At 39.5% G+C, this 16,684-nt stretch overlaps 1 protein-coding gene across 1 annotated transcript in view; it reads left to right on the forward strand.

Annotated features, from left to right (window-relative positions):
• lmx1bb (LIM homeobox transcription factor 1, beta b) overlaps positions 1 to 16,174 on the forward strand; it is a 50,755-nt gene extending 34,581 nt beyond the window's left edge. The window contains exons 5-10 of the mRNA XM_088418711.1: positions 6,949 to 7,181; positions 9,032 to 9,210; positions 9,491 to 9,568; positions 9,940 to 10,006; positions 12,517 to 12,678; positions 13,688 to 16,174. Coding sequence (XP_088274837.1) covers positions 6,949 to 7,181; positions 9,032 to 9,210; positions 9,491 to 9,568; positions 9,940 to 10,006; positions 12,517 to 12,678; positions 13,688 to 13,845 — 877 coding nt within the window. The 3' untranslated portion in view covers positions 13,846 to 16,174. The remainder of the gene's footprint in view (positions 1 to 6,948; positions 7,182 to 9,031; positions 9,211 to 9,490; positions 9,569 to 9,939; positions 10,007 to 12,516; positions 12,679 to 13,687) is intronic.
• The last annotated feature ends 510 nt before the right edge of the window (positions 16,175 to 16,684 follow it).

Below are 16,684 nucleotides of genomic sequence, written 5' to 3' on the forward strand. Positions count from 1 at the left end.
TTTTACCTGCTGGGAGTTTAATTAAAAAACAAAGAGCCTCAATTTAAAGGCCATTATTATGCTAATGTTGTAAGCATGGGATGGTGATTAAGCAGCTTTTAGAGCTGACTGGAGCTAGCCCTTGGGAGCAGAAGGATGGGACTTTTTATTTGGCTTCATTACTCTCCATGAATGTATAGTCCAAAGAGAAATCCTGATAATATGAAACAAGGTCAGACGCTGAGATATTTTACACTCAGACAACATTATCATTTTTTGGTGGCTATTGCATTAATAAGGACAGAATTTCGCAACGCCCACTTTTCTTTCTTTCTTTCTTTCTTTCTTTCTTTCTTTCTTTCTTTCTTTCTTTCTTTCTTTCTTTCCTTCTTCCGTTCTTTCTTTCTTTCTTCTTTCCTTCTTTCCCTCTTTCTTTCTTTCAAATAAATATTCATGAATTATAAATGTCAACACTTTTTCACTCAAGTGCAACATTCTTTTGAAAGCAACTTTTTACCATAATCTGCAAAGATGTATACCATTGTGTTACCTTTGTGTCGCTATTTAGAGATAGCAGGGTTGATTATACTGTTGTAAAGGATTACATTTGAAAAGTTATCTCTTTTTTCATCATCGAGCTAAACGCCTGGGAAACAAATCTTTCTGATTCAAGTGGCAATCGTTTTACTGCAGAGAAGCACTTTCCACATTCATAAATAAAACTGCAACATTGCGTTGCATGTTTTGCATGGTAAGATTGTAAAAACTACATACAGATGTCCCTAATCTGACTGAAATCATCATGTGTATTTCATGGTTTGCATGTTCAGACTAAACACCTACATATGCTAGACCAAAAAGCAATTTTCCAAACATTCAAATACGTTTTCTTGTCTAAAAATCCCCAAATTTAGCCTGAGCAAAATGATGAGAAATGCAAGCCTACTGATGCCGTGTCACCATTCTGATCTCCAGACCTTGTTCTCAGCCGTCACACAGTCATCATGTCACACCCTAGCATGTCCACAAGTTGCCTAGCCAAAACAATCTTAAAAGTAATAGTTTACAGCTGCTGCCGGGATAATCCTTATCCCCTCAGGCTTGGATGAGAGTCGCTGACATAACAGGCCGAGGTGTATTGTTCCCGAAACTGTTGTTATTTCTCAAAGTACCGGTCAGCAAAATCGGCGTGCGTCACACGTGTCGCCAAATGTTGCACGATACACTCAGCAACCCCCCGCCCACTTTCTTTCATCCTGCCCGGTCCTCCTAATGCTTATCACTGCAGCAGAAGCATTAAATGTAATGTCTGTGGAAGGGAAATCATTGACAGCATGTGGTGAGAGCTTAAGATGTTGTCACACTTTAAGTTGCCTATAATCTGTTCAAAGGGAGAGTCCATAGTTCTCCAGAGTGCCTGTAAAAAGGGGGAAGAAGAAGATGCTGAAGTCTCTCAGCTGCACTTGGACAGCCTGAAGTGTTCATCAGACAAAATAAGTGCCGCTCCCCGTAGGCCTTCTCTTCTATATAATACTTTTTTACTCTTGGCTGTGTCTTTTTATATTTACTAAAAACACCACCCTACCACCAGTGTGATAATCCGTCAAAGCCGATGAACCCAATCACAGATAAATTGAGAACGAACAGACAAGGGATTGCAGGTATGCGGACACAGGATTAAAAAGAAGGACGTGATGAGTCCTCTGGGAGTAAGCTATGTGCTGAGATTGGCCCTTTTTCTTTTATTTATGAGCCCTTCGGGAAGGCCTAGGTAAATATTGACAGCTCTCTGCTTGAGATGCGGCCATTGATCCACAGAGTAGGCGCTCATCCCTCGATTCGTGCGCTCAGGTGTGGAAGGAGGAACGCGAAAGGCAGGATGGGAACAGTTGATGCTGGTGCTTCAAGCTACAACACTTGGAGTCATGTTACACAGACAGCTGCTCTTCCAACACGGTCAGCTAAGTGGTCCACGTGAGGGTGGGATATGACACAACGTCAGAAAAAGAAAGCCACTTTTGGTGCTATTCACTACTGATTAGCTTTCTTGATATTTAACAGCTTGGAAATAAACATGCACAGATCTTTTTCAATCAGAAAAAGATACAGCAGTTACATTGGCGTTTCAGCGGCAAGAGGATGTGCCATGTGTTATTAGTGTGATCCTGAAGGCCTTCTCTGAGGCCGGGTTGCATGAATGTGGGTTTTCCAGATGACAGGAAGTATTTACCAAAGCATGCATCTCCTCACCCACATTGCCGCCGACTACTACATCCACGTCCAGTCCTTTTTGGAAACACTCGGCAACTAGAAGAACCTGGTCACCATTGTGTCTTTGAGATCACGTATGATCACTCGAGAGAGTAGATTTTGTTTTACCAGAGGCGGAAGATAGTCTTTGTGTTTTGGAAGCTGTACTGAAACTATCTGAGCATCCGACAAAGCAACCCGATCAAAACTGTAAAAGGCCCATTTTGTTATCTTTAGGTGTGTATCAAGTTTTATATACTGTAATTTTTCCACCCTAATTTGCTGTGCATCTCCTTTCACATAAATCACCTGATTCACATTTAAATTTCAACATATTCCCCAAAATTTACATCACAGAGCCCAGTATTTTACTAATCTCGAACTTGCGGGGCTTTCACAAAAATTAACGTCTTTCACCAAAAAGTTCCCTACTCTTTCCCACTCAGATCGAGTTTCTCTATGGTTGTTTACCGGTTATTTAAATTGCATATTCAACATCACACATTGGCATTATTTCCATTTGAAACGCCATTTTTTTACATAAATTCGCAATTCACTTGACAAAAATTTGCACTGACGAAAATAATGTATTAAAAATCATGAAATGCTTTAACATCAAGATATCCTGACCAGCCACACTGTCATCATTCGTCCATCCATCCATGCATCCATCATTCTCTGAATTGCTGATTTACATCAGGGTGGACAACATCATTATTATGACTTATTACGACTACTTACACAAAATGAAGATAAAGTGTCAACAAGAGCCAAACAAATACTCGTGAGTATTTGGAAATCTCCACTTATTAGTCTAACATAATATATTACAGTACTGTATTACAAAAATAAGCCAACTAATAAAATGTGTCATGGGCATCCATTTGGAAAAACTGATTTGGGCTAATATCTTCTTTTTTGAAGCGGGACATCCCAGGATAGATTTTGACACTCATAACGTTACCACAGTTCTGCTTCTTGTCGACATGAAATCATTTTTATGTCCTCTCGCCCGCCTCCCGCCGGCGCGTTGGCCCAGTGGCCCCAGACCTCAAACCACTAATCAGGTAATGTTGGGGAGGTTGAATGGCATGCCTCCCCCTGGTCAACCTTCACTGCTCACACTGCGGTGTTGTTTTAAAGAGCATTCTTTAGCAGCTGAACTTGGAAAGGTATTAAAGTGGGATTAGGCTCCTCCACAATCCACTGCTTGTGTCATTCAGGGAGTTTGTGTTCTCCTCTCCCCACCGCCACCTCCCCACTCCTCTTCTGTTTGATTGTGGCGAGCCGCGGGAGTGGGCCTGACTGTGCCTTTCAAAGGAGAGGGGTAGGGTTAAATCCCTAGTCCACTGCTCCCTGCTAATTCTCCTTGTTCCTTAGAGAAGGATTTACTTCTGCTGCCAGATTCTCAAAGGCCCTCTCTGCCCATCCGAAAAGTCGCCGTTGCCTTCCTGTGGAGGTGTGGTTGCCATAGAAGGGGCGTCATGCATGGCTATTCCATCTGAACCCCGCAGAGAATGGAGACCAGGGGCTGAAAACAGGCAGAAAGTCCGGATTAGAGTGGAGGACAAAGCAGGACAGGAAGATTCCAGAAAGGACGAATAGGAATTACAGCAGCAAAAATAATGCAAAGTGACAGAGAGGGGAAATAGAAAAATAATGGCTTACAAGATTAGCCTCGGTGCGCGGAAGAGAAGAAAGGAAAGGGGGCTGAATGAGAATGTTTTCATCTAGATGAGAAGATTTGAGAGAGCGGCTGTAGGTGAATGCCGAATCCTGGACGTATCAAAACCGTGCTAACAAGTCATTTCCTCAACTTTTCGCTCTCTTTCTTAGCCTAAGCCGTCAATCATTAGCTAAACATTAGAGCTGGGAACTTGTCTTGAGAGATTCATCACTTCTTTCCACTGATCCCAGCATGTAACGCACTAATCCTTCTAAAAATGTGAAACTAGTCCCTGAATATTCAGTTTTATTGCATTGCGATTACACTTTGTTTCAATGTACTCGGTACTTTTTTCCCCAAATTCAAAATTTGATTTTTTTCCTTTTATCTGGTGGACAACCATGGTGGTTTGTTTCCAAGATCTATCCACGTTGGCGAGTCATTTAATCGAAACACACGCTTGTTTTAAAACGTGTGGATGTTTTCTTTGTTTTTTTTTTTCATGAGATTATACTTGATCTTTTTCCATAGTTGAAAAATAATCTTCTTAACGTATTGTAATAAATGAAAGATTATAGGATTTTATGACCCTTGCTAGGTTTAGGTTGCTGCTGCTGCGGGAAGGCTGAAAAGTTATATGCATTGCATTTTTGCTGTGCCTAATACAGATGAACGCAATTATAACGTCGGTCTATCTTGTAAAATGATCAATCAATTATGCATACATAATCGACGCGACATAAAAAGCTATTTGTGTGAGCGATGATGATGCAATCATTCTGAAAGGAGCTGTATATAGACAACAATAGAAACCACACTTCTTTCAAGCATGCATACAGCTGCTCGGTGCTGCTTGCACACGTGTTAACGCAGACAAACACACACTACCTATCAGCACTCAATCAGCACTGGGAACAGAATTACCATAACAAAAGCCTCTTCTCATATTTACACATTATATTCATCACCATCGCTCATCCCTGCCCGAAACAGTCGATGGTGTTAAACAGTCCTCTCTTTGCCTCTCTGAAACGCACAATGAAATAGATGCTCACCACAAATAGATATGCGGCTGCCACCTGTCTTCCTGACCAGGACAAACAAAGACGCCACTAATAAACCAGCTTCACGGCTGGACAGCATCAACGTCGCTCACTGCCTCCTCGCTTCATTTGATGTGGTTTCATCTGAGCAAGCGAGCACAAATTAAATGACTCGCAGTCACCAATAAAACAATGCAAACATTTTACCGAATGACCACAAAAGAAGATGGAGGCATTGGACGACTGAGGTGGCGTTGCAGCACAGTGGCGTGATGTCAGACCGTGAGATAAGATATGACACCCCTCGCAGTCAGTAATGAATCACAAACTCGGATGTAGGAACATAAATTAACCTAAGCCCCTAACTATCTTCTTCTGCTTACTTGAGCTTGGGTATAGGGTTTAGCACCTTTATGCAGCTCTGCTGTGAGAATCCAGAGGTGCTCCTCCATTTTGGCAGCCTACATTTATGATAAGAGTTTTGGTCACACCCAAAGCTTGAGACCATAGATTAGGAATGGGAACCTCGATCAGCCGGTAATTCAGGAGTTTCTCCTTTCAGCTTAGCTTCTTCTTCATCACAATAAATCAATACAGAATTTGGATCACCACAAACGCCGCTTCAATTGTCTGGCATTCTCTCATTTCATTTTACTCTCACCCCTGAACAACACCCAAAGATACTTCACTCTTAAAACCAATGGGTCAAAATTTGGATGAAATTACCAACCAAAAAGATCATAATCAGACTGGGCTATTTGAACCCATGGCATTGGATTGAGGATTTGTTTCAGCGTGTTTGAAAATAGTACCAAATTAATGACCGACTTATTTTTTAAAAGAATAAGAAGTAGCAAATTTCTCAATTCAGGTGTTAATGCAACAAGTCACTTTTATGATACCCTTGACATAGAGGCCAACCATCATTTTTGCATGCACAAGGCCACGCACCCTGTCCAATATTTCAACCTAAAACTTGAGACCAAACTCAGTGGGGTTGCTCACCGAGCCATCTAGCCACCAACACCTTCTTTTGATCATATACATTAATATTATTTCAATTTCACTGCTGAACAAACCTGCCCAAAATGACTATAGCTTCAGCTGTTCAGCCAACCCAAATCCAATTTTCGAGTCAATATGCCAGGTCCAAAAAAACCCAGTCTTGTGTAAGTTAACAGTTAACCCAATCTGCTCAAAATCCACAGTGCAAGGCAGTTAGGAAAACAACTGAACATTTTTACTCCGGTTTTTGAGCTCCTCTCCTTGGGGCCAGATCTCATCCTCCTCACTGTTTTCTGATGGACAGCCACATCGTCCTATTTGGGGGTGCTGATTATTATTACAAGGGCTTCCAACTCTGCCTCAAGCTGTGTGTTTCTTTAAAATGACTTTGTTGTGATATTTTAAACATTTCACAGTTTGCTACAGGTAATTACATCATTATATATATATATATATATATATATATATATATATATATATATATATATATATATATATATATATATATATATATATATATATATATATATATATATATATATATATATATATATATCATTTCTGCTGAAATATGGGTTGTTGTTATTTCTAATCTGCAAGTAACCCCACTGTGCAGCTGCCACGCCCCTTTCATAATGTTGTTCCAGTGGGCCACTTGACTGCAACGAGAATGTGCGTGTGTTTACTCTGCATGGGAGTTATAGGAGTTATAGGAGTAACAAAATAAAGACCTGTCAATTAATTTGATCAGCTACTAAGAGCACAGCAATGGGAAGAAATGCCTAGAGATACATGAAAGGAACATAACACCACTTTGGGGGTTGTTTTGATGAGGAAGTATCAGTCTCAGATGGATAAAAGCTCCAGAAAGTTGAATTCACATGATATGGACTTATTAATACATTTAATAACTATAAAATCAAACATTTTGTAGCAAATAAAGTGAAAAATATATCAACATTTAATGGAGACCCCCACGCCTCCTTTTTTTTTTTTCCTCTGTAGGTTGTTTGCAACCAAGTGTAGTGGATGCATGGAGAAGATTGCCCCTACAGAGTTTGTGATGCGAGCTCTGGAGTGTGTCTACCACCTGAACTGCTTCTGCTGCTGCGTGTGCGACCGTCAACTGAGAAAAGGCGACGAGTTTGTCCTGAAGGAGGGTCAGCTGCTGTGCAAAGTTGACTACGAGAGGGAGAAGGACTTACTCAGCTCGGTCAGCCCTGATGACTCAGACTCAGGTGAGCCCTGCTTGGCCTCTCACAGCAGAGTGAGAACGGCACCGTGGTGTGATCATCACATGACACCCAGGCGATGGGTTTTGTGCGTGCTGTGCCAATGTAGTGACAGCCAGCTCAGAGGTCCTAACTGGATTCAAGTGGAGTTCAAACAGTACACACACTAGCCACAATATTACGTACACTCACACATCTACTATCATCAAGTGCAATACAACGTGGTTTAACATGATTACTTTTAGTGAATTTAAGTGTATTCATTTTACATTGAGCCTCGATATTTATTCAGTAGTTATATCATTTAGCGATACTTTTGATTGGTATGGCTATTATTTGAAGTGCTCTTGAAGCACACTGCTGAAAGGGATTTCCAATATTATTTCTGCAAGATAACACATTAAAATTCTTAATCCAAGAAATTATCATGAAAAAAAATTGCATTTCCTGGTTATTGTTAACACAAGATACTATTTATATATATATATATATATATATATATATATATATATATATATATATATATATATATATATAAAAACATTTAACCACTAAACCATTAAACCAAAGTAATAATTACCAAGATAATAAGGTAAAAAATAAATTACATACCCTCATTTCAACATGTTTCTTTGTTGCACAGATTTGCCAAAGGATGTGATCCACAAGCATATAGGAAAGACAGAAAGAAACAACGTTATATTCCGCAAACACCATCGGCGGGAAAATCTTCCAACATGACACGGTCTGCTGTTTTGGTAGCTTTCTTAATTCGAGCAGGGAGCACAAGTTTATGATACAGTAGGAAATGGATCCTGGACTCAGCCAAGCCCCTCGTTATAATGGCTCTCTGTGCGTGGGCAGGCCGGGGTGCTGGAAAGAATTAAATCACTGTATCATGGCGAGTGACAGAGGGATTTGGGGCCATTCTGCAGAACGCCTGCATCTCCGCTCTTATCAGCTCAAGTGTTACTCGCCTATAGCCTGCTCATACAATGAGGCATGTCGCCAGGTCTCACTGTTCACTACCATCTGGCTCACATTTAAACATGCACAAAAGCGGGGAATTTGTCAAATACATCTGTGCCTATGTCAACTTTTGTCAACTTGTGGGAATATTTGCTCTGCCTCATCCTTGTTCGCTTGAGTCCCAGCGTATCACACAAGCTTTTGTGCATATATCCAAATTTCAAGATGGAGAAAATGTTGACATGAACAGAGGTTAACCCCAGTATTGTGGTAGACAGAATATATATATTTGCAATGGACAAATGTAGTTACTGTACATATCCGAAACAGACATTTGAGCCATCCTGTGTGCCTCTTCTGAATTTATTTGATTTTAAATAAGGTTTTTGAAAGATTTAATAAGAGAACAAAATAGCCCAATATTAGAGTTCTTGGTTATTTTCACATTGTCAATGATCTCGCTTTTGACAGTAAAGGTAAAGCAATAATTTCAGGTCCACGGTTCTTTTTTCGTTGATGATAGAAGATGCATTCCCCAGATGTTTGAGAATTGCCTTTTCCCCTTAACACAGTATTCTTATCTGAGATTAATTTTGTGCAAATCAGCTAAAGCTGAGAGCAATATGTTAGAAGTGACACAGTGTCCAGGTCAGTGACAAATGAGCATACTTCACCGTGCACTCAGGACTTCTTTGAGTGCAATCACACATGTGGCAGTTTTCTTTTGAAACTAATTGATAACCCTATTCGAAACACATGTGTGTTCTTTGAGTATGCATTTGGGGTGTGTGAATCTCCTGGAGAACGAAACTGTATTTGTCATTTGAAAAAGGGGGGAGCTCAGTCAAACACACACTGATGATGCAAACCATTTTTTTTTTCCCCAGAAAAAAGCGATGATGAAGAACTGGACATCAAGCCCGAGAAAGGAGGCATAGGAGGTCAGGGGAAAGGGGATGACAGCAAGGATCCCAGAAGGCCCAAAAGACCACGGACCATTTTGACCACTCAGCAGAGACGAGCCTTCAAGGCCTCTTTTGAGGTGTCCTCAAAACCTTGCAGGAAGGTACGTATGCGTCAGGCTGCAATTAATAATGATGTATTTGGATCATGTTGACATTATTATTATTAAATTCATTCATTTTGATCACCTCTAGCCTGATCAAAAATTGTTGTATATTTCAGCTCTCGTTTTATCCAATCGAGTTTTGAATCTGACGCAGTAAATGTAAAGAAGAAACGCATGTCATTCAAGGTTCTCTAAAAACAAAGCACATGCTGCATGAGTGGTTATCTGTGTAAGTTGTTCATGATGCTGAAGGAAAAATAATATTCACTGTTTTCAGGTGAGGGAGACGTTGGCTGCAGAGACTGGACTAAGTGTTCGGGTGGTCCAGGTGTGGTTCCAGAACCAAAGAGCTAAGGTGGGAGAATGAAGGCGATTGACGCATGCACTTAACAGCCCTTTTCCATCTCGAATACACAGAGAGAGCCTAGAGAATAAATCACCAAAACTATGTGCGTTAAAGTTATCACTGCATTCCTTTCACGACTGCGAAAAGAAAAGAAATATCACTTGCAGTTGCAAATCTAGCACACTGATGCACTAAATGTCTACGCCCTCCCTCGGGCTGATGACTATCTCGTGGAATCCTTTGATACTTGACAATGAAATGCACTCCGATACAGATTTCATGCAGTTCACGCCAGGGTGAAGAGCGTGAAGCATCCTTTCAAAATTAAAGAGCGCATGTTAGCTTTGGGAGTTCCTTACAACTTTGACTCTTTCGTTTAGATGAAGAAGTTGGCCAGGAGACAGCAGCAACAACAAGAGCAACAGAATTCCCAGAGACTTGGGCAAGGTAGGGACTGAGTATACCCAAGGAGCTTTCACTCCCAAGTGCTGCATATCTACTATGTTTCATCTCATTCTGTATTTTGAGTCAACATGAAAACATCCCCTTTGTTTTCTTTTCAAAGAATAGAATCTTATCTTATTTTCTTCAGTGCTACATAATCTGCAGCACACGAAAGTGTGCGCCTGGCTCTGATAGTGTGTTATTATGATCTATCACTGTCATTGTAATATTTAACATTAGAAAAGCAACACTGACATTTCCAAGAGACACTACACTGTAAGTGACAATCTTTCCAAAAAATAGATAAATATTTACATCACTTTCAAATTTACATGTTAATCATCTCTTTATGACAGAGATATTACACGCAGGATGTGTTTTATGTGACCACCAAGCTATGATGAGCATATAAAAGAGAAACAATAAAATGTCATTGAACTCCTGAATATAAAATGATCTTCCCCCGTGTTTCTTTACCATCCACAATTAGTTTTAATTCACTCATGAAAAATTAGTGGTCAATTTTTAAATACAAAAAAAAAAAAAATCATAAATAAGTGAGACCAAAATGACTCCAAAAGTAATTTAAAGTTGATATACATAGTCGTAATTTCACCATCAAAGGTTTATGTCAAAGTGTTAATAAATGCAAGGGATTGGGCCTGAGTAAGAAGAAGCCCCCAGAGATGTGTATTCATCAGTAACTTTGCTAAGACCAGTGTTTGGAAAGGGAGCAGGCTATAGAACAAGAGCCAAGAGTGTTTCACAAGGATTTGTTTCCAAGGTAATACAAACCAAGGCATGCTTGCCACTTAGGTATTTGGAGGTTGTCGCTACCTTACAAGAACTGCATTTTTTTTTTTCATTTTGTTAGTGTCACTAATGTGGCACAGTGGCTAGATAAATCAAAACACAATCATACACCTTTCATGACATCCAACTACAGAGTAGAAGTTGTCAAGATCAATGTAAAAAAGAGAAAAGGGAGCAATACATTTTTTGTTGGTAAAATCCCAATGTGTGTACAGTACCAGTCAAAAGTTTGTAAAAACCCTCTAATTCTTTTTTTTTCCATTATTAAAAAATGTTGGATACAATCTAAATTATCAATATTATAAAATATTATTATATTAATTATTTATTTGATTAACATTTTTTTTAGAAGAAACTGAGTTTCATAATTTATATTTTTCAAAGTAAGAATTCTTTTGCCCAGATAAGAGTTTTACACATCTTGTTATTTTCTCAGTCAGATTTTTGATGTGGATGATGCTTTGTGATGTAGAGCAGTGGTCCCCAAACTATGGCCCTTAATGTTTTGACCTGCCCCCTCAAAAATACCAGAAAGGCTTTTTTCTTTTTTTTTTCCAATCCAGCTACGTGATTGAGACTTAAACATGCTTAGAGCGCAACATTCTATTCCACCATTCTGTAGTCTGTGCCTTATGCAAAACCCCTTCCTCAAAATAAATAAATCAATAAATAAATAAATAAAAGTCATGGACACACCCCTGTCAAACAAAACAGAGTAATGGCAAAAAGATTAGGTAAAACAAAGATTGATTCAGACTGTAGGGTATTTAAATTGCAGTGGACATTGTTTTTTTTTTTTCCTTAAACGCAAAGAAAAGGCTGTTTATCTCTTCTGTCAAGAAGCGATGGCTGTTTTCCAAGTCTACAATCTGAGGCGACATGCCGAAACTCTTCCAGAGGGACATGTATGATAGCTTGCAAGGCTAAACGTGCACAGACAAATTCTCAAAGCTAATAATAGGACAGTTAGCTCGGCAGAATACATTTGTCCGCCAAAATCACCTAAAGCAGCCATCCCTTTGGGCCAGCTTTTGAGTTTCTCAAATGGTAGCAAGCAGCGGTAAACTTCTCACAGACAGAGAATTTGCTGAATGCTTTGTCCTCTGTCGTGGAGGAGGCTTGTATCGAGAAGAAAAATGTCTTTAATGCGATGAGTCCGTTGGCGACTACAATCATGAGAGCCATTGAAGAAATAAAGGCTAATGTATATGCCAAGCTGCACCAGATGACAAAAGAATCACACTTTTTCCTCTGAAAAACAATAAAAACAATAAAACATTTAGTCACCTCTGTGATCATTACACTTTTTGTTACAAACTGACCCCAACCCCCCCATCAAAAGATGGAAAGGTTATTTTGCCCTCACGGGAAAATATTTCGGGACCCCGACCTAGAATGACTCTCAGTTCACGGCTGAGAATTTTAAGAGTTTATAGCTTGATTTTCTTGACCTCCTATTAGTTTGAGATAATTCGAATTTGACTATACTAGAAAATTAAACATAACATTTAGTACAATAAATAACAGTGATAGATCTCAATGATGGCGAAAAATCCAACAAGGTACTTTAAAAAATGATCCTGGAACTATTTCATTCACAGATGTCTAGAAGGAGATAAATCTTGATTACAATCCAACAAAAATTCCTCCTGGAGCCCATATCCATTGTACAAATTTCATGGGCGCTCACTTTCTTGCAGAAGTAATGTCAAATCGAATGGAGGGGATGATGAGCTCCTTCACACCTCTGCCCCCGCCACAGCAGCAGCTGGTCGCCATGGATCAAAATGGCTACAGCACAGACCCATTTCAACAGGGGCTCACTCCCCCTCAGATGCCCGGGGACCACATGAATCCATATGGTGAGCATCCTGCAACACGCTAACCCCCGCTCACTTGTCTGTTCCCCCCTTGATCAATCTGGTAGCTCCCCAGCGTGGAACATAATTTCGAGCCGCAGATACGTGATTGAAGTGCCAGCAGCTCCTCCTTCCACATGAGATACGCGTTTGAGTTTTGGGGATCACGCGGTTTCAAGATCACCGCCGCCAAGTTTTGAGGCATCCCCTCGCTGATGATGTTGTTGGTTAAAAACATGTGGTCAGTCAGCGTGGAGGACTTTGAGGAGACGGAAAGCAACGCAAACGAAGACTTGGGGTCGTATCTGCCAGCACATCAGGAAGCGCGCGCAACTGCTCACAGATTTTGCAAAGACATTAAATTGCAAACGAGAGAAGGGGGAAAATATCAGTCAATCAACTTTTAATCCACAGGATGTTACTGGAATAACACTTTTCGGAGTGATGTCCTCAACAAACCCCAGAGGGACCATTTCCTCGAGTTCATAACTTCCTTATAATTTGCCTCCATTTAGTTCTTGATAGTAAGAACCCAAATCCCCGGTCTCATCACTCTCCTTCGGTTTGGGGAAAAGAACAATATTGGCAAGGCATTAAAAGATATGTCTCAAAACACTGTCCCCATTTTGTGCACTATCATTAAGATCCAGAGTGTAATAAAGTTAACTATTCCCTTTAGAGAAATAACATGTTGAGGTTTTATGAAAGGCGTAAACAGTTGCTATTAGCCAGATCTTTTAGGAGGTTGCCCCTTGTTTACATGCGCCCTTGCAGAGCACAATTGTCCCAGCGAGGGCAGCAAAAAGTGAGCTTTGATGATATCTGAGAAAACAGTTTTCACAAGTGTGATGACACAAAAACACAATTCTTCATAGTGACGATTAGTACCGGTAATTATAATTTCCCAACGCTACCATCAGTCGTAAGATTACATTGATTTGTGCATTTTTTCTTTGTCCCTCCGCTCCCGCTTCTAAGCGGTGACAGTTTCTCTACATTTTATTTCGCACAGGTAACGATTCCGCATTCCACGACATAGACAGTGACACATCTTTAACCAGCCTAAGTGACTGCTTCATGGCCTCCTCGGAAGTCAACTCCATGCAGGCCCGTGTGGGAAACCCAATCGACCGCCTGTACTCCATGCAAAACTCATATTTTGCATCGTGAAACGCCAAACGCAAGACAAGAAAAACAGCACAGAACAAACTGCGCATCTCTACCTAAAGCCTGGCGCTCGGGGGTTTGTACACAAGCACGGATACGACAGAAGAAAGCACCTGCGTTGGCTCGCTCCTGGTTTTGTGTGGCCGCCGACTCCCAAGATTGTAAAACCACACGACAGCGAAGCTTCCTGGGATAAAAAGACTTGTTAATTCGTAGAAACCGTTCAGTAGGATGGCTTATCCATAACAGGAGATTCTGTATTACTTTTTCTTTGTTCCCAAGTAGATATTAAAGCCGCTGACAGACTCTCAAACCAAATAATAGCGTGAATTTATACAGTGCATGATCAATTGTGAACACTACATTTCTAATTCATCCCCCCCTCGATTAAGATGTGGTGTTTGGACTGTTTCCTCTTAAGACTGCGTGGTTTAATGCTACCGTTTTGATGACTATGGATAGGTACTAGATATTGTGCTAATAGAAAATAGATGCAGCATGTCTGCAAGTGTGACTGTACATTTGTGCGTGTTTGAGAGTTTGTGCGCTGAGAAAGACGCATTTAGAGGACTGAAAAAATGTGGACAATGTGGTGGACGAGTCACATCAGTGAAATGTAAATACTTCTCCGAGGCAAATTGGATGTGCATGTTAAAAATGGAAAGCATTCTATTTATTTAACTATAACAGGCTCTTGAAGGTACATATTAAAAATGAAAAGCTTTATTTAAAAGGAGAACATTTTTTGGAGCAATTAGTGAGTTCACAAGTTTCACAACTTCTCTCTGTGCCATTTTAATATGAAGATTAACCCTTTTTTCCAGCCAAGCTGTAAATGAGCAATGTGCTATTTATTTCGTACGAACCATAAACTCTTTGTTGTCATTGTCATATGTGCATTCTCAAAATGTTAAAGTTGCTAATTGACCAAAGTTGACTGGTTTGATGAATAAACAATGTCTTTCTCCTGACAACGGTGAATACATGGCCTAATTCAGCGTACCGAATATAAAACCACATGAAATAACATGTATTAATGATATCAATTAAAATAATGATAACATAGTGAATATCAATAATATAACATGACTAACATTTATTGTCACTTTTTTTCAGATTCATTATTGCGCAAGTACTGTAGGTTCATTCATTTGGGTTACTGAGGCAGTTAGCTCAGTGCTGCATACAATACCATCAGTCCTTATTTACGATAAACCTTACTCTTTGTGCCAGTGTGGACACTGTAAACAGAAACAGCCCAAGTGGGACAAGGGAATAATTGCTGCTAATTTTCAGGAAGTAGAAGGAAAGAGAGGGCTTATGATGAAAATACATTCGTTGTTTTTGACCTCATGGATGTTGGTATTTGCTTTTTGCATGGATGTTTGGGTGATTTTTTTTTTTTCGTATTGTAACACACATAATATACACTATTGTAACATGCATAACTGCTGTCCTTCGTTCCATTTGTTAAAAACAAATTGGCAGGTATCTAGAGTCCATCACAGTTCAATGTGTCTAAAAGGCACTCTAATCCCTGGTCTGGTCACCAGTAAATCACAGGGTGTTTATTGAGACAGACATACAGTAATTCAAATCATATCTGAGCAAGAACCACTACACCATCAATGAACATACCTGCCATATATTTAGTGGCAAATATGTATGATTAAAGTTTAAAAGGTAAAACTTTCAGGGCTCCGCTTGCCTAGTGCAAGTTTCGAGTGACATGCAGACGGTGATATAAAGTTTTGTTATTTTATTTTAGTTTTATTTTATTTGGTGATTTATGCCCACAAAATTCAGCTCATGTATCTGAAAATGAAAATTGAGGAATTCATCTAAATTCCCTTTATATTGATGTTGACAAAGTTTGCAGACAAAGATGCAGTTTGAATGGTGCAAAATTGAAAGCCCTAGTTTAAAGAAAAGCACCCTTGATGTTTTGGCACGTTCATCTTTCAAATGTCCATAGTAACCAAAACATTAGGAAAGAGATATAGACCCAAACTTTCAGGATGTTTGAGTGACCATTGAATGTACATTCCAATTGCAGGTAAGGACATCATCTGAGAATTTAACAGTTTAAAATCTGAGGAAGTTGGACATGTCCACAAATGAAATTGGGCAAAAATGGGACAATCAAGCCCAAAAAAAGCTTAGCTACTAAGAGAACAGTTCATTGCCTGAGACATCATCTGCCAAAATGTGCTTGTGTTACTGTTGCAACCTCTGTGTGTGTTGGTAATTTTTGCATAAATGTCCACAATGAGGAGAAATCAAAACGTTAGATGATTCATATTACATCATTAAAGTACATTATTACTCCAAAGGCGATTCAAAACGTTTTTTTCATCTTTCTTGGACTCTATTCTCTCCACAGGTGGGAGCGGAAAGCTCTGAGTGAACAACATCAAACGCATCGACGACATACAACACAGTGAATACTTTAATGCTTGAATGAAAACATAAAAGAAAAAAAAACTTGTTAAAGAATGAGAACCAAGAACTGATGGTGAATTATATTGTAATTATTAGCCTAAGCCTGATTGACGTGATGATTTACTGTCAGATAAGGTAAAACATGTACAGTATATTGCATAAATGTACAGATTTGTTGGTCATCTGGCTTCTAATTAATGTGTTATATCATATTGTGTTTTAGATTTGTAATGATCACTTTGTCCATTCACATAACTTATTTTTGAATGACATTAGAGGATTTGGGGTTTATTTGCTGACAGCTTTACTTGGACGCGCTATAGCTTGTTCGTCGAATAAAAACAATAGGGTGCATCATTTACTAATCCCTTACATTCTTACACTTCAATCTCAATTTGAT

This window comes from Hippichthys cyanospilos, chromosome 1, assembly GCF_059441005.1.
Source record: "Hippichthys cyanospilos isolate Australia breed blue-spotted pipefish chromosome 1, RoL_Hcya_1.0, whole genome shotgun sequence".
Lineage (NCBI taxonomy): Eukaryota > Metazoa > Chordata > Actinopteri > Syngnathiformes > Syngnathidae > Hippichthys > Hippichthys cyanospilos.